The sequence below is a fragment of the Chiloscyllium punctatum genome, chromosome 42 (genome assembly GCF_047496795.1).
Source record: "Chiloscyllium punctatum isolate Juve2018m chromosome 42, sChiPun1.3, whole genome shotgun sequence".
NCBI classification, from domain to species: Eukaryota; Metazoa; Chordata; class Chondrichthyes; order Orectolobiformes; family Hemiscylliidae; genus Chiloscyllium; species Chiloscyllium punctatum.
The window spans coordinates 54,322,931-54,348,129 of NC_092780.1; the positions used below are offsets into that span (position 1 = coordinate 54,322,931).

A 25,199-nucleotide genomic window follows, 5' to 3' on the forward strand; every position below is an offset into this window, starting at 1 on the left:
CCACAGTGTTAAGGGTTTGGATGGTGAAGGATTTGTCAAATGAATTCAAGAAAATTTTCTTCATCAATATGTGGCTGCTCCGACTGGAGGAGGAACAAAATTAGACCTTCTTTTGGGCAAGAATGCAGGGCAGGTGACTGAAGTGAAAGGAGGGAGACATTTTCGTTCCAGTGATGATAACTCTATTTGTTTTTAAATGGTTATGGAGAAAGCTAAGCCTTGTATCAAAGTTAAAATCTTAATTACAGAAAAACAACTTTTAGTGCTATGAGACAAGAACTTTCAAAAGTTGATTGGTGTAGATTGCTCACAGGTAACAGGACTTTAAACAAGTGGGAGGCTGTGAAGATTGTGATGACGGGAGTTCAGAGGAATGATGTTCCTGTGAGAGTGAAGGGTAAGGTTTGTAAGATTAAGAAACAATGGGGTAATAAAGAGGTTCTGGTCAAGAATAAAAGAGAATCTTCGATATAGACAACTTGGTTCAAATGAATCTCTTAATCAAAACAAAGGGTGTTATGGCATTCTGACAAAGGAAAATATGAAAGCAAAAAGGGAATATGCAATTACATTAGTAAATAAGGTTAATGATAATTCAAAGAAATTTTACAAGGACATTAATAGTAAAAGGGTAACTAGAGAGAGGGTAGGGCCTCTTAAAGATCAAAAAGATTGCCTTTGGATTAAACCCGTGTATATAGGAAAGATCAAAAGTGAATATTTTCCATCGATTTTTAAATTGGTCAATCGGCTGAAAAATGGTAGAAGGAGTTCAATTTGGATAAACGTAATATATTGCATTTTGTTATAACAAACAGGGGCAGGATCTATACAATTAATTATACAGCCTTGGGTAGTGTTGTTGAACAGGGGGACCTGGGGGTCAGGTACATGATTCATTGAAGTTGACATCACAAATAGATAAAGTGATTAAAAAGGCGTTTTGCACATTTCCCTTCATTGCTGAGTTCTTTGAGTATAAGTGTTGGAAAGTCATGTTGAAGTTGCACTGAACATGACTGAGGTCTCTCCTGTTTCCAGTTCTTGGGTTGGTCTGTTATAGGGAAGATATTATTCAGCAAGAGAGGGTTCAGAAGAGATTCACAGGGATGTTGCCAAATGTGAAAGGCTTGAGGTATAAAGAAAGTCTGGAGAGACTGGGACTTTTCTCATTGGAGCTCAAGAGCATTGAGAGGTGACCTTATAGAGGTTTATAAAATCATCAGGATGATAGATAGGGTTAATGGTAGATGTCCATTCCCTAGAGTGAGAGATTTCAAAACTGAAGGGCACATTTTTAGGGTGAGCAAAGAGAAATTTAAAAACAAGATATGACAGACAAAGTATTGACACAGAAGGTGGTTTGATTGTGAAATGAACTTTCTGAGGAAGTGGTGGCTGTGGTCACAGTTACAATGTTTAAAAGACACTTGGATCAGTACCTGAATAGGAAATGTTTGGAGATGTATGGGCCAGGAGCAGGCAGGTGGGACTAGTTTAGTTTGGGATTATGTTTGACATGAACTGATTGGACTGAAGAGTCTGTTTCCATGTTGTATGACTCTTTGGTGCGACCATAACTGGAGTACTGTCTACAGTTCTTCTTGCTGCACTACAGGAAGGAAGTGATTACACTGGGGAGGGGTCACAGGAGATTCACCAGGATGCTGCCTGGAATGGAGCATTTCGGCTATGAAGAGAGGCTGGCTCAGCTCGAGTTGTTTTCTTTAGAGAAGAGAAGTTTGAGGGAGGTGTGATAGACGTGTGGAAGATTGTGAAGGGCATGAACAGGGTGGGGTGAGAGTAGCTGTTCCCCTTTAGGCAAAGAGTCAATAACAAGGGGCATCATTTTAAAATGAAAATCAGGAGGTTTAGAGAGGATTTCAGGGAAACATTGTCACACAGAGGGCGTGGGAGTCTGAAATACAATGCCTGGGAGGGAGTTCACTCAGGAAACCTCACAACCTTTAAAAATTACTCGGATGTGCACTGAAAATGTCATAATATTCTAGGCTATGGGACTAATGCAGGAAAGTGGGACTAATGCAGGAAAGTGGGACTAATGCAGGAAAGTGGGACTAATTCAGTTTATTGTACATTTTTGGCAGTATGAATTCATTAGACCCAGAGCCATTTCTGCATTGTACGATTCTTTGTTTCAAGAGATAATTAATTACTGGCAGTATCGTTCAATGTGGAACTGTACCAACTCTGGGTCTTTGGAAACAATAAAATACAATAAAAGGCCATACACTAGAGGGAATGGGAATCAATATCTAAGGGTAAGGTTGGCAAGAATAGGGAACCCTGGATGACAAGAGATATTGAGACTTTGACCAGAAGAAAGAACAAGGTATGGCTCAGGTACAAGGAAACTGGGATCAAGGGAATCCCAGCAGGTATATAGGGGATAGAGGAGTTTATTGAAGAAGGAAATCAGGAGGGCAAGAAAGGAACATGAGATGCCTTGGCTGAGAGAATTAGCGTGAATCCAAAGAGGTTCTCTAAGTATATTAAAGGAAAAAGAATAACCAGGGAGAGGAACAGGGCCCTTCAATGACGAAAGTGGACATGTACGTATAGAACCACAGGAGGTGAGGTCCCCAATGAATATTTCTCCTCCGTGTTTACCATGGAGAAAGACATAAAGACTTGGTAACATGGGGAAGTTAGTGGTGCTATCTTGGGGAGGTGGTGTTGGATGTGTTAGAATATATGAAGAAGGATAAAACTCCAGGTCATGATCAGATTTATACAAGAACACTGCAAAAAGCTAGAGAAGAAATTGGCTGATGTTTTTTCATCATCGTTAACCATGGGTGAGGTCCCAGAAGACTGGAGGGTAGTGAATGTTGTGCCATTATTCAAGAAGGACTGCAAAGAAAAACCTGGGAACCAAGGCCCAGTAAGCCTAACATCTGTGGGAGGTAAATTACTTTAGAATATTCTAGAGAGATAAGGGAAACATGTATTTGGAAAGACAGGGTTTGATTAGGAGTGGTCAACATGGCTTTGTGAGTGGGTGATCATGCCTCACAAATTTGTTAAAGTTTCTTGATGGTGTGACCAGGAAAGTTGATGAGAGCAGGGCAGTAAACTAATCTCTGTGGATTTCAGTAAGGCCTTTGATAAGGTCTCATATGTTTGGCTGCTCTGGAAGGTTAGATGACATGGAATCCAGAGGACACTGACAATTTGGATACACAATTGGTTTGATAGTAGGAAGAAGAGGGGAATAGTGGAAGGATGTTTGTCAGACTGGAGCCTGTGACTAGTGGAGTGCCTCAGGGGTCAGTGCTGGCCCATTACTGTTTGTTATCGATATCAATGATCTGGGTGTGAATGTACAAGGCATGATTAGTAAGTTTATTGATGACACTAAAATAGGAGGTTTCGTGGACAGTGAGGAAGGTGATCAGAAATTGCAGCAGGACCTTGATCAGCTGGGGAAGTGGGCCAAGAAAGAGTAGTAGAGTTTAATATAAGTGTGAGGTTTTGCATTGTGGAAAGTGAAATCAAGATAGGGGCTTCATGGTGAATGGTAGGGCCGTAAGGAGTGTAGTGGAACAGAAGGACCTTGGAGTTCAGGTACATGGTTCTCTGCAAGTGGAGTCCCATGTAGACAGGGCAGTGGGAGGAAGGCTTTAGGCACACTGGCCTTCATCAGTCAGGGCATTAAGGATGGAAGTTGGGAAGTTATGTTGTAGTTGTACAGGATGTTGGTGAGGTGGCACTTGGAGTATTATGTTCAGTTTTGGTCACCTTGTTGTAAGAAGGACATTATTAAACTGGAAAGAGTGCTGAAAAGGTTTACAAGGATGTTGCCAGGACTCAATAGTCTGAGTTATAGGGAGAGGTTGGACAAGCTAAGTTGTTTTTCGTTCGAATGTAGGAGATTAATGGGGGGAGCTTATAGAAACATATAAGGTCATGGGAGGCATGGATATGGTGAATGAACTCATTCTATTTCCCAGGGTTGGGTAATCGAGGACCAGAGAGCATCAGGTTAAGGTGAGGGGGAAAGAGTAAAAGGGATTCTGAGGGGCAACATTTTTACAAAGAGGGTGGAACGCATATGGAATGAGCTGTCAGCGGAAGTGGTTTAGGTGGGTACATGAACAACATTTAAAAGACACGTGGACAAATACATATGGTTTAAAAGGAAATGGGCCAAGTACAAGGAAATGGGGTTAGCGTGGATGGACAGTTTGGTCAGCACGGACCAGTTTGGGCTGAAGGGTGTGTCTCTGTGCTGTCTAGCTCGATGACTTTATGACTCTATGATAGTACTGATTATGTATACAGTGCGTTTCGGCCAGTATAGAAGGTACATAAAGCCACAGTGGATTGACATAAGTTGGTTCAACAATGAAATCAATGTTTGAGTGGATTGATGGTTCCATTTGACGAAACAGTCTGTACTTCTGGATTTTATGCAGTGTGAGCAGAACCCTGTTTCCCATTGTTGGAAGATGCTCAGAAATAAGTACATGAGGAGAAATGCATCAACATTGTCTATTTCTTACTGAGATTCTCCAACAGGAACAGATGTAAACGATTTCCCGAATGTGGAAACACTGTTACCAACTCGATCGATTTATTCTGACACTGCAAAGGGTTACTGCAAACACTGATTTGTATTTCATGTGACTTTCCCTTGCCCGTTCACTTACCCTGGAGAATCTGTGGTTCAAGTGAGTCTCTTAGACAATTGCTTCAACACTGAATTTGGTATTTGTCTCTAATTATTGAAACATCCATTTGATCTGAGCAACTTGGAATAAACTCCTTTCATATCAGCATACTGATGTGTTTTTGTATTTAGCTTGCTCTCCATTATGCTATTACCTCAAAGACCCAGTTTTGTTTGAGATTAGATTACCTACAGTGTGGAAACAGGCCCTTCGGCCCAACCAGTCCACACTGACCCTCCGAAGAGTCACCCACCCAGACCTATTTCCCCCTCACTAATGCACCGAGCACTCCGGGCAATTTAGCATGACCAATTCACATAACCTGCACGTCTTTGGACTGTGGGAAGAAACCAGAGCACCCGGAGGAAACCCACGCAGACGCGGGGAGAATGTGCAAACTCCACACAGACAGTCGCACGAGGCTGGAATCGAACCTGGGACCCTGGAGCTGTGAGGCAGCAGTGCTAACCACTGAGCCACCGTGCCTCAAACCTATGCCCTCTAGTAATGGGCTCCCAACCCCAGGGAAAAGACATTGTCTGTTTATCCTATCCATGCTCCTCATGATTTTATAAACATCTGTAATGTCACCCCTCAGCCTCCAACGCTCCAGGGAAAACAGCCCCGTGCTGGCCAGCATAGAAATGAAAAAAAAAATAAGCAGGTTGAGGACGTGACTTGAGGGATGGTGTAGCAGGGAGGGGTTCAGGTTTGTTGGACACTGAGACCGGTTCTGGGGAAGGTGGGTCTATTACAAAATGGACGGTCCACATGAGCCAGTTCTTTTCTTTATCTTCCTTCTGTTGTCTTTTTAACAATAGTGTACAAATAAAGTGTGTTTTGCTTCATATCTGGTTTTCCCAATCCAATTGCACCTGGAACACAACATCTCACACTTACCTTTCAAATACAAAATAGTTCAGGTCTAGTCTATCATCTTATTGTATGTTGAGGGTATTCAGTCAGGTCCATAATACATGTTGTAATTTTAAGAGAGCACGGGAGCACAATCTGGTGAGCAGCTCATGGTGAGAGCTCCCCAGTTGGTGAGGGAGACATGCCCCAGGTGGCTGGCATTGGGAGGATGGTCAGACACCGGGTACGTGCTCAGGCCCAGGCAGGAGAGGAGCCTGTGGTGTTGACAATCAGGGACTTCATCCAGATGCACAGGGAGGGCCAGGGGCAGCAGGCTGGGCTGTGGACACAATGGCCCTCATTGGCCAGAAGCTGCAGCACATGCACAGAAGCTACATGTGTAACTTGATTCAAATCCAGAACCAAATAATAGATGGAGTAACTATTAATAATTACCTGTTCCAATCTAGGAACATCCCATAACCACACCCCTTGACAAAGGCACATTCAGTTAAACAGATTTGTCTCACATCCAATTCGAGCAGCAAGAAGAGAACTCCCAGTTTGTAGCTGGAACAGAGAGAGGGAGAAACAGCTTCCACATCTTCAGGACCCCAGCAGCAAGTGCTGCAAGCTCAAACTACAGATGAGAGTGGTCCTAAGGGAAGAGTACTAAACTGGGCCAAGGCCAATTATATCAAAATTAGGCAGGAGCTGGAAAATGTGGATTGGACACAGCTATTTGAAGGGAAGTCCACATCTGAGATGTGGGAGGCTTTCAAAGATAGGTTAAAATAGTGCAGGATAGACATGTCCCATTGAAGGCAAAGGAGAGCAAGGGCAAGATTCGTGAACCGTGGATGACAGGAGAAATTGTACGACTAGCCAAGAGGAAAAGGGAAGCGTACATAAGGTCTAGGCAGCTAAGAACAGGATGGGCCCTGGAGGAATATCGGAATAGTAGGACAAATCTTAAACAAGGAATCAAGCGGGCGAGAAGGGGTCATGAAATAGCTTGAGTGAGCAGAACTAGGGAGAATCCCAAAGCATTTTATTCTTATCTAAGAAGCAAGCGGATAACTAGAGAAAAGATTGGTCCACTAAAGGATAAGGAAGGAAGGCTGTGTGTCGAACCTGAGAGAATGGGTGAGATTCTGAATGATTACTTTGCATCAGTGTTCACTGAGGACAGGAACATGATGAATGTTGAGATTCGAGATAGAAATTTGATTAGTCTGGATCACGTTGGCATAAGTAGGGAAGATGTGCTGGGTAGGCTAGAGGTTAAGGTGGACAAATCCCCAGGACTGGATGGGATCTATCCCAGGTTGCTAAGGGAGGCGAGAGGGGAAATAGCTGGGGCCCTGACAGATATCTTTGTGGCATCCTTAAATACAGGTGAGGTGCCAGGGGACTGGAGGGTTACACATGCTGTCCCCCTGTACAAGAAGGGTAGTAGGGATATTCCGGGTAACTACAGACCAGTGAGCCTGACGTCAGTGGTGGGAAAGTTGCTGGAGAGGGTACTAAGGGATAGGATCTTTTTATATTTAGAAAAGCATGGGCTTTTCAGTGATAGGTAACATGGTTTTGTGCGGGGGAGGTTGTGCCTTACTAATTTAATAGAGTTCTTTGAGGAAGTGACCAAGTTGATAGATGGAGGAAGAGCTGTTGATGTCATATACATGGACTTTAGTAAGGCATTTGATAAGGTTCCCCATGGTAGACTAATGGAGAAAGTGAAGTCATATGGTAGGCAGGGTGTTCTAGCTGGGTGGATAAAGAACTGGTTGAGCAACAGGAGACAGAGAGTAGTAGTTGAAGGGAGTTTCTCGAAATGGAGAAAGGTGACCAGTGGTGTTCCACAGGGGTCAATGCTGGGGCCAATGTTGTTTGTAATATATATAAATGATCTGTAAGAGGGCACTGTTGGTATGTTCAGCAAGTTTCCAGATGACACAAAGATTGGTGGAGTAGCAGAAAGCATAAGGGACTGTCAAAGAATACAGGAGGATATAGATAGACTGGAGAGTTGGGCGGAAAAGGGGCAAATGGATTTCAATCCAGGCAAATGTGAGGTGATGCATTTAGGCAAGACTAATTCTAGAGTGAATGATACATTGAACGGAAGAGCCTTGGGAGAAGTTGATGGGTAGAGAGATCTGGGAGTGCAGGTCCATTGTACCCTGAAGGTTGCTGCACAGGTTGATGGAGTGGTCAAGAAGGCATATGATATGCTTGCCTTCATTGGACGGGGTATTGAGTATACGAGGTGGCAAGTCATGTTAAAATTGTACAAGACATTGGTTCGGCCACATTTAGAATACTGTGTACAGTTCTGGTCACCACATTACCAAAAGGATGTGGAAACTTTGAAGAGGGTGCAGAGTCGGTTTACGAAGATGTTGCCCAGTATGGAAGGTGCCAGCTATGAAGAGAGGTTGAGTAGGTTAGGTTTGATTTCCTTAGAAAAAAGGAGATTGAGGCGGGACCTGATTGAGATTTACAAAATCATAAATGGCATACACAGGGTGGATAGAGACAAGCTTTTTCCCAGGGTGAAGGATTCAATAATGAGAGATCACACTTTCAAGGTGAGAGTGGAAAGGTTAAGGGGGATACATGCGGCAAGTACTTCACACAGAGGGTGGTGGGTATCTGGAAGACATTGCCAGAAGAGGTGGTAGAGGCCGGCACGGTAGATTCATTTCAGATGCGTCTGGACAGATGCATGAGTAGGTGGGGGGCCGAGGAATACAGATGCTCAGGAAGTGGATGACAAGTTGAGACAGTAGATTTGGATCAGCTCAGGCTTGGAGGGCCGAAGGGCCTGTTCCTGGACTGTAAATTTTCTTAGTTCTTTGTTCTTAGCCCCAGCCTATTTAGCCTGTCCCTATAGCTTAAATCCTCCAACACTGGCAACATCTTTGACAATCTTTTCTGAACTCTTTGAAATTTCACAACATCCTTCCAATAGGAAAGAGACCAGAATTGCCCTTGCCAATATGCATTGGCAGAAAAAAAACTGTGGTGTCGAAGAGCAGGCCCCGCAGAGGGGAAGCTTGCGATGGTGGGAAAATTTCTACAGATGCAACATGGCCTCTCTACTCCTCCACTGAATAATAAAAGAAAGCATATCAAATACCTGCTTCACTATCCTATCTACCTGCAACTTTACTTTCAAGGAGCTATGAACCTGTTGTCCAAACTCTGTTTGTTCAGCAACACTCCCCAGGATTAAATGTATAATTCCTGCTCTGATTTGCTTTTCCAAAGTGCAACACCTCTCATTTATCTAAATTAAACTCCATCTGCCATTCCTCAGCCCATTGGCCATCTGAGTAAGATCCCATTGTACTCTGAGACAACTTTCTTTGCTGTCCAATAAACCTCCAAATTTGGTGTCATCTGCAAACTTACGAACTATACATCCTATGTTCACATCCAAATCATTTATATAAATGACAAAAAGAAGTGGACCCAGCCTTGATCCTGGTGGCACACCACTGGTCACTTGGCTAAATGACTGGCTTGTAATGTGGAGTGATGCCAATAGTGTAGCTTCCAATCCCCAATGGCTGAGGTTACCATGAAGTATTCTCCTTCTCAAGCTCTTCTCTGCCTGAGGGATGGCAACTCTCAGGTTGAACTATCGCCAGTTGTCCCTCTCTCATGATAGAAGGTCATCTATATCAATTTCCTATGGTATAAAGTTCAACTGAAGTGTAGACAGTGTGGATGACGGCATAAAATTACAAATGGACATTGATAAACTAATGGGTAACACTGTGGCAGATGGAGTTCAATATAAACAAGCATGACGTTATCCAATTTGGAGTGAAAAAGGGTAGGTCAATGCATTCTCTAGATGGTACAAAGTGGTTGGCCAAAGCGAGTTGAGGTTCAGATGCAATGATCTTTAAAATATCACAAACAGTTCAGAAAATAATCAAGATGGCTAATGGGATGTTGGTCTTTATATCTGGAGAACTAGAGTTAAAGTCTAAGGATGCAGAAGTTATGCTGCAGTTAAACAAAAGCCCTGGTAAGACCCCACTTGAAGACTGTCAGCAGATTGGGGCACCACATTTGAGCAAGAGTAGATTAGTCTCGGAGGGAACTCAATGTTGGTTTAAAAGAGTGATACCTAAACTCCAAGGGTTACATTATGACGAGAGATTAGGCATGTTTTGTCCACAACTTTAAAAAGTTACAGGGTGATCTGACTGAAGAGTTCAAGGTGTTAACGAGAAAAGATAGGGTTGAAAAAGAGAAATTATTTCAACTGGCAGTGGATCCTAGAATGAGGCTGAATAGTCTGCAAGGTAGTGCCCAGTGTTCAGAGCAATCTGAGGAAGCATGGCTACACACAAACAGGTTTCAAGGTTTGTAACTCTCTTCCACAAACAGCAATGGATACTGGATCAGTTCTTAGTTTGAAATCTGAGAGAGATTTTTATTTTATTGGTGTCTCAGTGGTTAGCACTGCTGCCTCGCAGTGTCAGGGATCCAGGTTCAATTCCTGCCTTGGGCCACTGACTGTGGTGTTTGCACATTCGCTCCGTGTCTGTGTGGGTTTCCTCTGGGTGCTCCAGTTTCCTCCCACTATCCAAAGGTGTGCAGGTTTGGTGAATTGGCCATGCTAAGTTGCCCCATAGTGTTCAGGGATGTGTAGGCTAGGTGCATTAGTCAGGGGTAAATTATAGGGTAGGGTGGGTTGCTCTTCAGAGGGTCAGTGTGGAGTTGTTGGGCTGAAAGGCCTGTTTGCACACTGAAGGGATTCTAATTCTAATTCTAAATGTATTGAGGGATATTGGCCAAAGGCAAGTATCTGGATTAAGGCCACAGATGAGCCATGATCTCATTGGATGTTGGAACAGTCTTGAGTGACTCAATGGCCTTCCTCTCCTCCGATGTTACTATAATCTGGTTGTGAATGTTCATGAGGGAAAATGGAGTATAACACTAAAGATTTCTACACTGGGTAGAACATGAGTCAGTCTGTTCAAGATATAAACAAAGTTATTAAGGAGAGAGTTGTCTGCAACAGAATGTGTAACTTTGTTCAGAGATGGGTCAGTGGTCAAACAGTGAATGTACGCACAGCAAATATTACACATTCTTCTCAGGTGAATAAACACAACAGAAACGGTGAATTCAAAATAGCCATGAAATAAAATGCTGCTGTTAGCTTCTAATAATAATACTAACTAATTTGCAAGACTGTCCTGTGGGAGATTTCATCAAACTGAAAATTGTTTTCATTGTTCTGTGAACCTGAGGGTGTAGGTTCCACCATGTTACCCTGAAGGGGGTGCAGGTTTGATCAGAGTTTGGTTTCGGTCTTATAGTTGAATTAATTTTGAAGACTGGAGCTTGTTCTGAGGCTGCATTTACTGATCGTGAGACAAGCACAAAGGTTCCAATGTTCATTTTTTTTTATTTTGGCTCGTTAAGTATGGTGGGTGTGGCTGGACTGGCCAGCTCTCAACATCAAAACACACTCCAAAGTCCTCTGTCACTGTCTGACATGTTTCCTGTTTGTCTCCCCCAACATGAGCACGTGTAGCAGATGGCCATTCAGCCCATTGTGGAAGAGTCTGGTGCTGGAAAAGCACAGTTAGTCAGGCAGCCTGCGAGGAGCAGGGGAGTCAACATTTTGGGCAAAAGCCTTTCATCAGGAAGAGCTTGTTCCTGAAACGTTGTCTCTCCTGCTCCTCGGATGCTGCCTAACCGGCTGTGCTTTTCCAGCAGCACACTCTTGGACTCTGACCCCCAGCATCTGCAGTCCTCACTTTCTCCTCTTCAGCCCATTGTGACCTCATTGACGGCTCAAATGAGCATCATTACCGAGTGCCAATCGCCTGCTTTTATTCCCATGCCCTTCCGTATACTTTAACCTAAATAATCATCGAATACCCTCCTCAATGTTTCAATTCTCCACCTTCCCAGTCAGTACATTCCAGACTCTAACTGCTCTCTGAGGGGCAGAGGTATTTTTTTCTCAAATCTCCCTCACTTCTTTTGCACATCTCTTCATATCTGTGCCTTCTTGTTCCTGTTTCTTTCACAAGTGGGAGAAGTTTAGTCCTATCTCCTCTGTCCAGCTTACTCATACATTTGAAAACATTGGTCAGGTATCCCTCTCAGCCTCCTTCTCTCCAAGGAGAACAGTCCCAACTATTCAATCTATCCACACCACAGGAATCATTCCTGTGAACTGCTTCTGGACTCTGTCCAATGCATTCTCTTCTTTCCTATAATGTGATGTCCACAACTGCCCACAGCACTCCAGCTGAGGTCGAATAAGTCTCTTGTACAATTTCAATATCACCTCCTTGCTCTCATACTCTATGCTCTGACTCATACGTACTCCTCGTCATTTTTCACTCTCCTCTGTATTCCTATGGAGAACCATGAGGGCCATTGATGTTGAGCAGTCACTACTCTCTCTGGTCAGGATTGCAAACTCATTTTTTTACTAGAAAAGTCAAAATGTAAATAAATGTGTAAAATGCCCAGTGTCCTAACTGTCCGATTCAGGTGAAAGGAAATTCACATTATTTTTTGTCATTAACAGAACAAAATATTGCAAGAAATACAATTTTTGTAACTGATGGGGAGAACTGAAAAATGAATTTCTATTTTCTTTCAACTTCCCACCAAATGCAGACAGACACACAAAGAGAATAAAACATTTAGGAGGGAAATAAAGATTGTCAGAGAAACATTGTTGAGGATCATCAGTCAGGACCACAAAATGGAATGAGTTGTTCTCATATTCCTTTTGATTCTTCATTGGAGACACAAAATTATTTACAAACTGGTTCTCATTCTTTAGTTTGCTGGCTGACGATTATTCAGATGATGAGTCTTTCTTTTCCCTTTGTGTTTCTGAATTCCCTGACTCCTGGTGTCTGTTCGGATCCCTGGCGAGAGGATATGAAATTGTGGGGTCTGATTCCCATCGGTTCTGAAGCTAAGATCATTCTATCAGCAATAGCAGTTTGTCTCTGTGTAGGGTGTGGGGCCTGATGTGGAAACACAACTGGTCAGTGAAAGCTGTAAAAGAGATTTGATCAGAGGCATCCTATACATGATTTGGATGTGAACATAGGAAGTATGGTTAGTAAGTTTGCAGATGAAACCAAAATTGGAGGTGTAGTGGGCAGTGAGGAAGGTTACATCAGATTACAACAGGATCTTGATCAGATGGGCCAATGGGCTGAGAAGTGGCAGTTGGAGTTTAATTTAGATAAATGTGTGATGCTGCATTTTGGAAAGATATATCAGGGTAGGACTTGTACACTTCATGGTAAGATCCTGTGGAGTGTTGCTGAACAAAGAGACCTTGGAGCTCAGATTAAAACCCTGAAGACAGGGGTTTAATGAAATGGGAGGGGTGGAGGGGTTCAGTTGTCGGGGGAATTCGAAATCCCAAATGAAAGGAGGAGGTAATAATGCAGGTCAACAATGTGACAGATGGTTACCAGACAATAAAGGGGAGGGACAGAACTGGTCAACGTCTTTGTGCACCAAGCTATTATAAAAATGGAGGGAAATGTCCCAGTAGAACAAACTTAAAAGCTGTGTACCTAAGTGCTCAAAACATTTGAAATAAAATTAATGAGTAAATGGCACAAATAGAAACAAATGGGTATGATTTGGTAGTGATTTCTGAGACATGTTTCCAAGGAGACCAGGTCGAGGAATTGAATATCCAAGGAAGATAGACTGACAGGAAAAGCAGGTACTGTAGCTTTGTTGGTGAAGGAAGGGATCAGTGCTGTAATGGAAAATGGCATAAATGCAGGAGATCGTGTTGTGGAACTAGTCTGGGTACGAATAAGAAATAGCAAAGGGAATAAGTACGTGGTGGATGTCATCGATAGGTCCCCAAACAGTGGGGCACTGTATAAACCAGGAAATATTAGAGGCTTACACAAAAGGTATGGCAATAATCAGGGATGATTTTAACATGCACAGAGATTGGAAAAATTAAACAGGCAAGGGCAGCCTGGATGCAGAGTTCATTGAATGGATTAGAGATTGTTTCTTGGAACAGAACACTGTGGAACCACCCAAGGAGAGCCTACTCTGGGTTTAGTATTGTGAAATAAGGAGAGATTAATTGATTACATCATAGAACATAGTACAGTACAGCACAGAGCAGGCCCTTCAGCGCACAATATTGTGCTGAGTATTTATCTTCATCTAAGATCTAGCAAACCTACACACCCCTCAATTTTCTGCCAGCCATGTGCTTCTTCAGCAGTCGCGTAAATATTCCTAATGTTTCTGACTCTATTACGACGGCTAGCAGTGCCTTCCACACACCCACCACTCTCTGCATAAAGAACCTACCTCTGACAAATCCCCTAATCTCCTAAACCTTCCTCTAATCACCTTAAAATTATGACCCCTCATAACAGCCATTTCTGCCCTGGGGAAAAGTCTCTGGCTATCCACTCTATCTATGCCTCTCATTACCTTGTATAACTCTATCAAGTCACCTCTCTTTCATATTCTATCCACTCTCTACTCTTCATAAGACAAGCCCTCCAATCCAGGCAGCATCCTGGTAAATCTCCGCTGTACCTCTCTCTGCAGCATCTAAATCCTTCTTATAATGAGGCAACCAGAACTGGACACAATATTCCAAGTGTGGCTGAACCAGGGTTTTATAGGCCTGCAGCAAAATCTCACAGCACCAGGGTCCCAGGTTCAATTCCAGCCTCGGGCGACTGTCTGTGTGGAGTTTGCACATTCTCCCCGTGTCTGCGTGGGTTTCCTGCGGGTGCTGCGGTTTCCTGCCACAGTCCAAAGATGTGTAGGACAGGTGAATTGGCCATGCTAAATTGCCCATGGTGTGAGGTGCATTAGTCACAGGAAAATGGGTCTGGGTGGGTTGCTCTTCAGAGGGTCGGTGTAGACTTGGTGAGCCGAAGGGCCTGTTTCCACACGGTTTTAAAAAACTCAATCCCCGTCACCTTTGTTAACAATGCAATCGACTTCGATGGCAACTTTGAGGGATCTATGTATGTGGACCCCAAATCCTGTTGTTCCTCTATACTGCCAAGACTCCTGTCTTTAACCCTGTATTCAGCATTCAAATTCAACTTTCCAAAATGAATCACTTCACATTTATCCAGGTTAAAGTCCATCTGCCACTTCTCAGCCCAGCTCTGTATCCTGTCAATGTCTTGTTGAAGCCTGCAACAGGCCTTGTCACTATTTACAACACCACTGATCCTTGAGTCATTCGCAAACGTACTAACCCACCTTTCCAATTCTTCATCCAAACGACAAAGAACAGAGGTCCAAGAATCGATCCCTACAAGGCACCACTGGTGGACCTCCAGGTGGAATACTTTCCATCCACTCCCACTCACTGTCTTCTTTCGGCCAGCCAATTCTGTATCCAGACAGCCACATTTCCCTGTATCCCATAGCTCCTAATGTTCTGAATGAACCTTATCAAATGTCTTACTGAAATCCATATACACCATATTCCCTGCTCGACCTTCATCAACTTGCCTTGTCACATCCTCAAAGAACTCAATAACACTTGTAAGATATGTTAGAATGTTTGAATCTCTACAGTGTGGAAACTGGCCATTCGGCCCGACAAGTCCACACCAACCCTCCGAAGAGTAACCCCCCAGACCCCTTTCCCCAGTACTCCACATTTGCCCCGACAAATGCATAAAGAACCTACCTCTGACTAACTCCTGACTCACCTACACACCCCTGAATACTATGGGCAATTTTTGGCATGGTCAATCACCTAACTTACACATTTGGGATTGTAGGAGGAAACTAGAGCACCCAGTGTAAACCTACACAGACACGGGGAAAATGTGCAATGTCCGTACAGACCTGCCCCTCACAAAGCCATGCTGACTAACTTTAATCAAACTATGTTTTTCCAAATAGTCATCAATCCTGTCTCTCAGAATTCTTTCCAGTACCTTGCTTACCTCAGACATAGTACCGACTGGTCTGCAATTCCCAGGGATTTCCCTATTGCCTTTCTTGAACAGAGGAACAACATTCACCTCCCTCCAATCATCCAGTACTACTCCCGTGGAGAGTGAGGACACAAAGATCATCGCCAGAGGCACAGCAATCTCATTCCTCGTTTCCTGCAGTAATTTGGATATATCTGGTCTGACCCTGGGGACTTATCTATCTTGAAGCTTCCCAGAATTTCCAGCATATCCACTTCCTTAATATCAATCTGTTCAAGCCTATTAACCTGATCCACTGTATCCTCACTACCAACAAGGTCCCTCTCTCTGGTGAATACTGAAGGAATGAACTCATTTAGGGCCTCCCCTACTTTTTCAGACTTCAGGCACAAGTTCCCTCCACTATCCCTGATCGGCCCTACCCTCTCTCTGATCATTCTCTTATTCCTCACATAAATGTCAGACACCTTTGGGTTTTCCTAATCCTTCCACCAAGGCTTTTTCCTGTCCCCTCCTAGCTCTCCTCAGTCCATTTTGGAGTTCTTTCCTCACTACCCTCTAATCCTCTAAAGCTGTGCCAGCTCCTTGCTTCTTTAACCTTAAGTCAGCTTCCTTCTTCCTCTTGGTAGGAAGCTCCTCTTCTCTTGTCATCCAAGGCTCCTTCACCTTCCCGTTCCTTGCCTGTCTCAGAGGGACAAAGTTATCCAATACTCACAATAAGTGCTCCTTAAACAGCCTCCACATTTCTGTTGTGCATTTCCAGTAGAACAATTATTCCCAATTTATACACCACAGCTCCTGTCTAATAGCAGTAGAATGTCCCCTCCCCCAAATAAATACCTTCCTGTACTGTCTGTTCCTATCCCTTTCTGTGGCTCTGGTAAAGGTGAGGCAGTTGTGGTCACTGTCCCAGAAATACTCTCCCACTGAGAGATCTGACACCTGGCCTGGCTCATTGCCTAGCACCAAATTCAATATGGCCTCTCCCCTCGTCGGCCTAGCTACATATTAAATCAGGAATCTATCCTGGACACACCTGAAAAAATCAGCTCCATCCAGACCATCTGCACTAAGGAGGTTCTAATCAATCTTGAGGAAGCTGAAGTCACCCATAACAACAACTCTGTTCCATCTGTACCTTTCCAAGATCTGCTGTACAATCTGTTCTTCCATCTCTCTGCTGCTATTGTGGAGGGGGTCTGTAGAAAACACCCAATAAAGGGACTGCCCCTTTCCTGTTACTGACTTCCACCCCCACGCTGACTCAGGACACAAACCCTCCTCAGCAACCTCCTTTTCTGCAGCTGTGATGCACTCTCTCATTAACAATGCTACTCCCCTCCCCTTTTAAAACGAACAGGGAGGGGTAAAAGATCTAAACCCTGGCACATCCAGCAAACATTCCTGCCCTGTAAAATCCATGTCGTCATTACATCGGAGTTCCAAGTACTGATCCATGCTCTCAGTTCATCACTCTTATTCCTGACACTCCATAAATCATAGAATCCCTACAGTGTGGAAACAGGCCCTTCGTCCCAACAAGTCCACACTAACCCTCCGAAGAGTAACTCACCTGGAACCATTCCCCTACTACTCTACAATGACCGCAGACGAATGCACCTAATCTACACATCCCTGAACACTATGGGCAATTTACCATGGCCAGTTCACCTAACGGGCCACGTCTTTAGAGTGGGAGGAAACCAGAGCAAACCCGCACAGACATGGGGAGAATGTGCAAACTCCACACAGACAGTCACCTGAGGCTGGAATCAAACCCAGGTCCCTGGTGCTGTGAGGAAACAGTGCTAACCACTGAGCCACCGTGCTGCCTTGCATTGAAACAGACACACGTTAACCCACCCCTTTGTCCTAGCAACTGTGTATTCTTCCTGACAGACTCTGCATTCCATTTCAGCCCATTCAACAGCTACCCTCTCCTCTGATCTGTAGCTCTGGTTCCCATCCCCCTGCCAAACTAGTTTAAACCCTCCCAAAATGCTCTAGCAAATCTCCCGCCCAGGACATTGGTGCCCCTTCAGTTTAAGTGCAGCCCGTCCTTCATGTACAGACCCCATCTTCCCCAGAAGGTACCCCAATGACCTACGTATCTGAAGCCCTCCCTCCTGCACCAACCCTGTAGCCACGTGTTTAGCTACACTCTCTCCCTGGTCCTCGCCTCACTAACATGTGGCACCAGTAGTAATCCTGAAATTACTACTCTACTCATCCTGGTTTTTAGATTCCAACCTAACTCCCTGAAATCACTTTTTAGATCCTCATCCCTTTTCCTGGCTATGTCATTGGTGCTAATGTGCACCACACATTCTGGCTGCTCCCCCTCCCCCTTCAGAATCTTATAGACTAAGTCAGAGACAGTCGGTTAAAGTGAGGACTGCAGATGCTGGAGATTAGAGCTGAGAGTATGATGCTGGAAAAGCACAGCAGGTCTGGTAGCATCCGAGGAGCAGGAGAATCAATGTTTCAGGGAAAAGCCTGAAAAAAAAAACATTCCTGATGAAGGGATTTTGCCCAAAACATCAATTTTCCTGCTCCTTGGATGCTGCCTGACCTGCTGTGCTTTTCCAGCACCACTCTCTCGATCAGAGACATCCCAGACCCTGGCACCTGGAAGGCAACATACTTTTCGAGAATCCCGCTCGCAACCTCGGAATCTCCTGTCTGTCCCTCCAACTATTGAGTCTCTTCCCACTACAGCTTTTCTATTCTCCCCCATTCCTTCTGAGCCACAGATCCAGGCACAGTACCAGAGACTTGGCCACTATGGCTTTCCCCGGTAGATTGTTCCCCCTCCCAACAGTATCCAATACGGTATACTTATTATTGAGGGGAACAGCCACAGGGGAGCCCTGCATTGTCTGCCAGTTCCCTTTCTGTCCCCTGACTGTAACCCATCTACCTTTTACCCTGTACCTCAGGTGTGCCTACCTCCTTGTAACTCCACTCAATTACCCCTCCCACTCCCGAATGATCCGAACTTTATCCAGCTTCAGTTCCATTTCCCTAACACGGTTTCTGAGGAGTGGGAGTTGAGTGCACTTGCTGCAGATGACGTCATTGGGGGCAGTAGTGGTGACCCTTACCTCCCACATCCGACAGGAGGAGCACGCAAATGTCCTAACATCAATTCCCATTGTTCTGAATTCCCAAGGAGTTGATTGAAAAAACTAGTAACCATATCAAATGGGCACAGTGAAGCTTTTTGATTTGGTTAGTGGAGGAAGTTGGGTGGGAGGCACTACCTAAGTAGAGTTTCAGGTAAAGCAGCCCCACAAATATAATACCTCACTTTGTCAGCAGCCCCTGTGTCTGCTCCTGCTCTGTGCGCTCCGGATATTCATCAGGTAAGTTATTAAAGATTAAATTAATTTGCCAGCAGTTCCCTGGTCCTTGCTCTCACTGTTCCCACTGCTGCTGCAAGAATGGAGGCTGCTGATCTCATGAGGTAAGTTTTTAAAGGAGGATCCCTTGGGGAGTTGAGACTATAGTCTGATAGAATTCAAACTTCAGTTTGGGGGTGAGAAAGTGGAGTCCCACAGTAGTGTTCTGGAATTAAAGAAAATAAATTACATAGCCATGGGACAGATTTGGCCTGAGTAGATTAGACAGGAAGGTTTAAAGGTAAGTCAGCAGATGAACAGTGGCTGATGTTTAAGGAACTACTCGATGCCTCACAATTAAAATATGTCCCAATAGGAAGAAAGGTGGTTCGCACATGGCTAAACCAGGAAATCAAGGACAATATAAAGTCAAAAACTAAGATAAGAACATAAGAACTAGGAGCAGGAGTAGGCCGTCCGGCCCTTTGAGCCTGCTCCGCCGCTCAATAAGATCATGGCTAATCTTCTCATGGACTCAGCTCCACTTACCCGCAGTTTCACTATGTCCCTTAATTCCTTTATTTTTCAAAGAGTATCTCCCTTAGCTTTAAAAGCAATTACTGAAGTAGCATTGACTACTTCCCTGGGCAAGGAATTCCATAGATTAACAACCCTGTCGGGGAAGAGATTCCTTCTCAGTTCGGTTCCAGATCTGCCTCCTCTCATTTTGACGTCGTACCCTCTTGTCCTAGTCTCAGCTACCAGTGGAAACATCCTCTCTATTTCTATTTTATTGATCCCCTTCGTGATTTTATATGTTTCTATAAGATCCTTCCCTCATTGTTTTGAAGTTCAATGAATATAATTTGAATCTACTCAGTCTCCCTCAGAATCCAACCTCCCCAATTCTGGAATCAACCTAGTGACCCCCTCTCTGAACCCCCTCCAGGGCCAGCAGAGGCAAACCAAATTCCAAATTCCAATGACAGACTGGAAAATTGAGAAACTTACCAAATAAATAAAGGGATACTAAACATTTAATAAAAAGAGCTAAGGTAAATTATCAAAGAAAACTAGCACAAAACATCAGAAAGGATGTCGAGGGCTTCTGTCGACATTTCAAAGGGAAAAGAATCATTAAGGTGAATGTTAGTCCTTTGGAAGATGAAACTGGAGAGTTCCTCATGGGGAACACAGAAATGGCAGAAATGCTGAATCAATACTTTGCCTCAGTTTTCACGCTGGGGCACTACAGTGCCGTGCCCACTAGAACGGGCAAGACCGAGGTAATAGATAAGGCCGAACTTAGAACAATCAACATCGATAGAGAGAAGATACTCAGTAAACTATTAGGATTGAGGACAGACAAGACCCCCGGGCCTGATGGCCTACACCCTGGCGGATTAAAGGACGTAGTGGTAGAGGTAGTGTATCTATTAGTTACACTTTTCCAAAATTCCCTGGACACGGGAAAGGTTCCAGTGGATTGGAAAAGTGCTAATGTAACAACCTTATTCAAAAAGGGAGGGAGGCAAAATGTGAGAAATTAGTATAACATCTGTTGTTGGTCAAGTGTCAGAATCAAATATCAATATCAGGACATTTGGTAAGTCAAAATGCTATCCTTCAGAGTCAGCATGGTTTTATGAAGGGCAAATCATGTTTGACTAATATGCCAGAATTTTTCGAAGATGTAACAAACAAAGTGGACAAAGAGGATCCTGTCAATGTAATATATCTGGACATCTGGAAGGCATTTGATAAAGTGCCACACAAATGGTTAATTCACAAGGTTGGATAATCTGAGATTGGGCTAATTTATTATCTTGGAGAGGTGACTCGCTGATGGAGAGAAGACAAAGAGTTGGGATAAAGGGTTTTTTTATGGATGGCAAGCTGAAACTAGTGGGGTGACAGAGGGCTTGGTCCTTGGTATTTACCATCTACGGTAACAACTTGGATACAGGGATAGAAGGCTGGACAGCCAAATTAGTGAATGACACAACAATCAGCTGGGCGGGAAATTGCAATGAGGAAATAAGAGCAATACAAATGGTTATAGATCGGTTCGGAGAGTGGGCCGAAGTTGGCAGATGGAGGTAACGTGGATAAGTGTTTCTGAAAAAAAACTGTGCTTGATCAAAATGGAGTGACCTGTTACCTGACTGAGGAGAGTCTTCAGGGTGCTCCAATGCAGAGGGATCTGGGTATCCACATTTAATGAGGCACAGAAAACGAGCATACAGGTCCAGCAGATAATAAAGAGAGCGAATGCAATGTTGGCTTTTATAGCTCCAGGAATAGAATATAAAGGGAAGGAAGTATTGTTGCAACTATGCAAGGCATTTGTGAACCGTACCTGGAGTATTGTCCAGTTTTGGTCCCGTTATTTGAGGGAAGATGTGTTGGTGTTGGAAACAGTTCAGAGGAGGTTCACTCGATAGATCCCAGGGACGAGTGGTTTGTTGTATGAAAAGAGATTGAAGAGTTTAGGCCGATACTGTGGGGAATTTAGAAGAATGAGCGGAGGTCAAATTAAGGGATTTAAATTGATAAAGAGTGTGGATAAAATAGATGTGGAGCGGAAGCTTCCTCTTGTTGGGCAATCTCGGACGAGTGATCATAGTCTTAGGATGAGGGGCAGCAAATTTAAAACAGAGTCGAGCAGAAACTATTTCTCCCAAAGGGGTTGTGAATCTGTGGAATTCGCTCCCCCAAAGTGTGGTGGATGTTGGGACAGTGAGTACATTTAAGGAGGAGTTCAACAGATTTTTCATTGTTAATGGGTTGAAAGGAACTGGGGAGAAGGCAGGAAAATGGGGATGAAGAGTATATCAGCCATGAATGAATGATGGGGCAGACTCGATGGGCCGAATGGCCTAATCCTGCTCTGATATTTTATGAGCATATGAAGGTTCATAGTTTCTTGAAAGTGGAGATCACAGCTAGATTAACAGCACAGAGATGGAACGGAAGGGAGTGGTCATCCACAACAAGCTTTCTTGGTCTGTTCACGTAGATGCATTGGTTACAAAGGTCCAATAACATCTCTTCTTCCTCATGCAGCTGAGGAAATTTGGCATGACCCAAATACTCTTGCCAACTTTTATAGGCGTGCCATCCAGAGCATTCTGTCTGGATATATACCACTACCTGATATGACAACTGTACCATTTAAGATTGGACACAGTTACAGAGAGTGATGAACTCAGCCTGGAAAACCCAATGAAGGAAGGCATGCCATTTGCCTTCTGGACCACTCTATCGACCTGTGTTGCTATCTCAGGTAACAATGGACCTGAACACCCAGAATTCTCTGTGCATCTATTTTCCACAGGGCCTTTTCATTTACTGTATAATTTGTTCTTGAATTGAATCTTCCAAAATGCATCACCTTGCACTTGCCCAGATTGAACTCCATCTGCCATTTCTCTGCCCAACCCTCCAATCTGTCTATATTCTGCTCTATTGTCTGACAGTCCCCTTCACTATCTGCTACTCCCCCAATCTGAGTGTCATCTCCAAACTTGCTAATCAGACCACCTACACCTTCCTCCAATTTATTTATGTATATCACAAACAACAGTTGTCCCAACATCGATCCCTGTGGAACACTACTGGTCAGAGGTCTCCATTTTGAGAAACTCCTTTTCTCTACTCTTCTCTGTCCCCTGCTGCCCATCCAGTTCTTTATTCATCTAGCTAGTAAACCCTGGAACCCATGCACCTTCATTTTCTCCATCAGCCTACTATGGGAACCTTATCAAATTCCTTATTGACGTCCATGTATATAACATCAACATCAACTTTCCCTTATCAATCAACTTTGTCACTTCTACAAAGAATTCTATCAAGATGCTAAGACATGACCTTCCCTCAAAAAATCATGCTGTCTATCACTGATAAGTCCATTTTCTTCCAAATATAAATAGATCCTTTGCCTCAGTATCTTCTCCAGTAGCTTCCTTACCACTGACGTCAGGCTCACCAGTCTATAATTACCTGGGCTATCCCGACTACTCTTCTTAAACAAGGGGAAAACATTAGCAATTCTCCAGTCCTCCGGGTCCTCACCCCTGTTCAAGGATGCTGCAAAGATATCTGTTAAAGCCCAAGCTATTTCTTCTCTTGCTTCCCTCAGTACCCTGGAATAGATCCCATCTGGACCTGGGGACCTGTCCACCTTAATGCCCTTTTAGAATACCCAATACTTCCTCGATCCTTATGCTGACTTGACCTAGAGTAATCAAACATCTATCCCTAACTTCAGCATCCTTCATGTCTCTGTCCTCAGTGAATATCGATGCAAAATGTTCACTCAGAATCTCACCAATTTCTTTGACTCCACGTATAACTTTCCTCCTTTGCTCTTGAGTGGGCAAACCCTTTCTCTAGTTGCCCTCTTGCTCCTTATATCTGAATAAAAGATTTCAGGATTATCCTTAACCCAGTTTGCGAAAGATACCTCATGATCCCTTTTAGCCCTCTTAATTCCTTCTTTCAGATTGGTCCTATATTCCCGATATTCTTCCAATGCTTCGTCTGTCTTCAGGAACCTAGACCTTATGTACGCATCCTTTTTTCTCTTCGTTAGTCTCACAATTTCACCTGTCATTCAAAGAACAAAGAAAATTGTTGCAAAGGAACAGGCCCTTTTGGCCTATTTCCTAACCTTACCATTTCTATCCCTCAACATGTCTTTCCTGCGCTCTAATCAAACTCTTGTTAAAAGCCTCCCACCTATCAAGTGTGGATTTACCTTCAAACAGCTGCTTCCAATCAAAATTCCCCAGCTCCTGCTAAATTTTGATATGGTTGGCCTTCCCCCAATGTAGCACTCTTCCTTTTGGACCACTTATGTCTTTGTCCATGAGTATTCTAAAACTAATGGAATTGTGATCACTATTCCCAAAATGAGCAATCTACCACTGGGTGCAGTTATCCGCCTGATTGTTGTCCGGATGTCATTAAACGGGCAAGCGAGTGGGCTTCCTGTTCCCAAATAACAACCATCTGAACCACCATTTCATTTCTATTGCTGCAGTCTTACCCTTGCTGTGTTAGTGTGACATGCAAGATGATTGATCATTAACTACAGTTCATTTTCCATTCTCTCCTGTAGTGAATTTACTGGGAATTGTGATTCTTTCCCATGGAAAGTGTGGTCTCTCTACCTGCACAACACGCTACCTGGTGTCCATGGCAATAGCTGATCTACTGGTCATTATTACTGAGGTCATCATCTATCAAATCAATTATTATTATTTCCCAAAGAATTTCCTCGATATCACTCCTGTGTGCAGTGTAAACGCTGTCGTGTCATCGGCAGCCACTGACTGTTCTGTCTGGTTCACTGTCACTTTCTCCTTTGATCGATTTGTGGCCATTTGTTGCCAGAAGCTGAAAACAAAATATTGCACGGGGAAGATTGCGACTGTGGTTCTAGCAACATCATGTATCTTCCTTTGTTTGAAAAACATCCCCTATAACTTTGCATACAAACCTTGGGTGATAATTGACAACGTGCCTTGGTACTGTGTTGTGAAGCCAAGCTATTATACAGATCACAAATGGATGGGGTTTTCTTGGTTTGACACTGTTTTAACTTCATTGCTACCTTTTGCTTTGATTTTACTGATCAATGCTCTGACCGTCAGATACATTTTAGTAGCCAGTCGAGTGCGTAAGGGCCTGAGGGGTCAGAGCAAGGGAGAAAGTCACAGAGACACCGAAATGGAGAGCAGAAGGAAGTCTATGATTTTACTGTTCACAATATCTGGCAGCTTCATCCTTCTCTGGTCAGTATTTGTTTTAGAATTTGTATATTATAACATCACTGGAGCAGATCCAACAGATTACACACCATCAGAATACATTTTCCAACAAGTGGGAGCAATGATGCGGAATCTCAGTTGCTGCACAAACACTTTTATTTATGTGGTGACTCAATCCAAATTCCGAGATCAGCTGAAGAGTATGGTGAAATATCCAGTTACTTCAATTCTTCCATTAGTGAAGAAACATATGAACAGGGACATGTCCAGAGTGGGGTAAACAACCAGGGTGCTCTACTCAGTGATTGACAGCTCTCATGGTCAATCATGAAAGGTTACGCAGTGACTGGTAGCTGATTTAGCCAATCAGAGAACTCTGCCCACTAACTTACTGTAATGTCAACCAATCGCAGAATTCTGTCCCTTGTCTGACAACCATATTCCTGATGAAGGGCTTTTGCCCGAAACCTCAAATTTTCCTGCTTCTCGGATGCTGCCTGACCTGCTGTGCTTTTCCAGCACCACTCTAAGCTTGGCTTTGATCTCCAGCATCTGCAGTCCCCA

General features: G+C 43.8%; 1 protein-coding gene across 1 annotated transcript; it reads left to right on the forward strand.

Moving 5' to 3' along the window:
- Positions 1–18,963: 18,963 nt before the first annotated feature.
- LOC140465572 (probable G-protein coupled receptor 139) lies at positions 18,964–24,915 on the forward strand. Its single transcript, XM_072561115.1, has 3 exons — positions 18,964–18,986; positions 22,041–22,147; positions 23,984–24,915. Exons 1-3 carry the CDS (start codon positions 18,964–18,966, stop codon positions 24,913–24,915), a joined length of 1,062 nt encoding a protein of 353 aa, XP_072417216.1.
- Positions 24,916–25,199: the final 284 nt, after the last annotated feature.

Excerpts from the sequence above, each read along its gene's own strand:
- LOC140465572 (XM_072561115.1), top strand. The coding sequence starts at position 18,964 with ATGGAGGCTGCTGATCTCATGAG. Across the intron at positions 18,987-22,040 it reads GAGGCTGCTGATCTCATGAG|ATTGGACACAGTTACAGAGA; the intron begins GTAAGTTTTTAA and ends GTACCATTTAAG. Across the intron at positions 22,148-23,983 it reads GACCTGTGTTGCTATCTCAG|TGAATTTACTGGGAATTGTG; the intron begins GTAACAATGGAC and ends TCTCTCCTGTAG.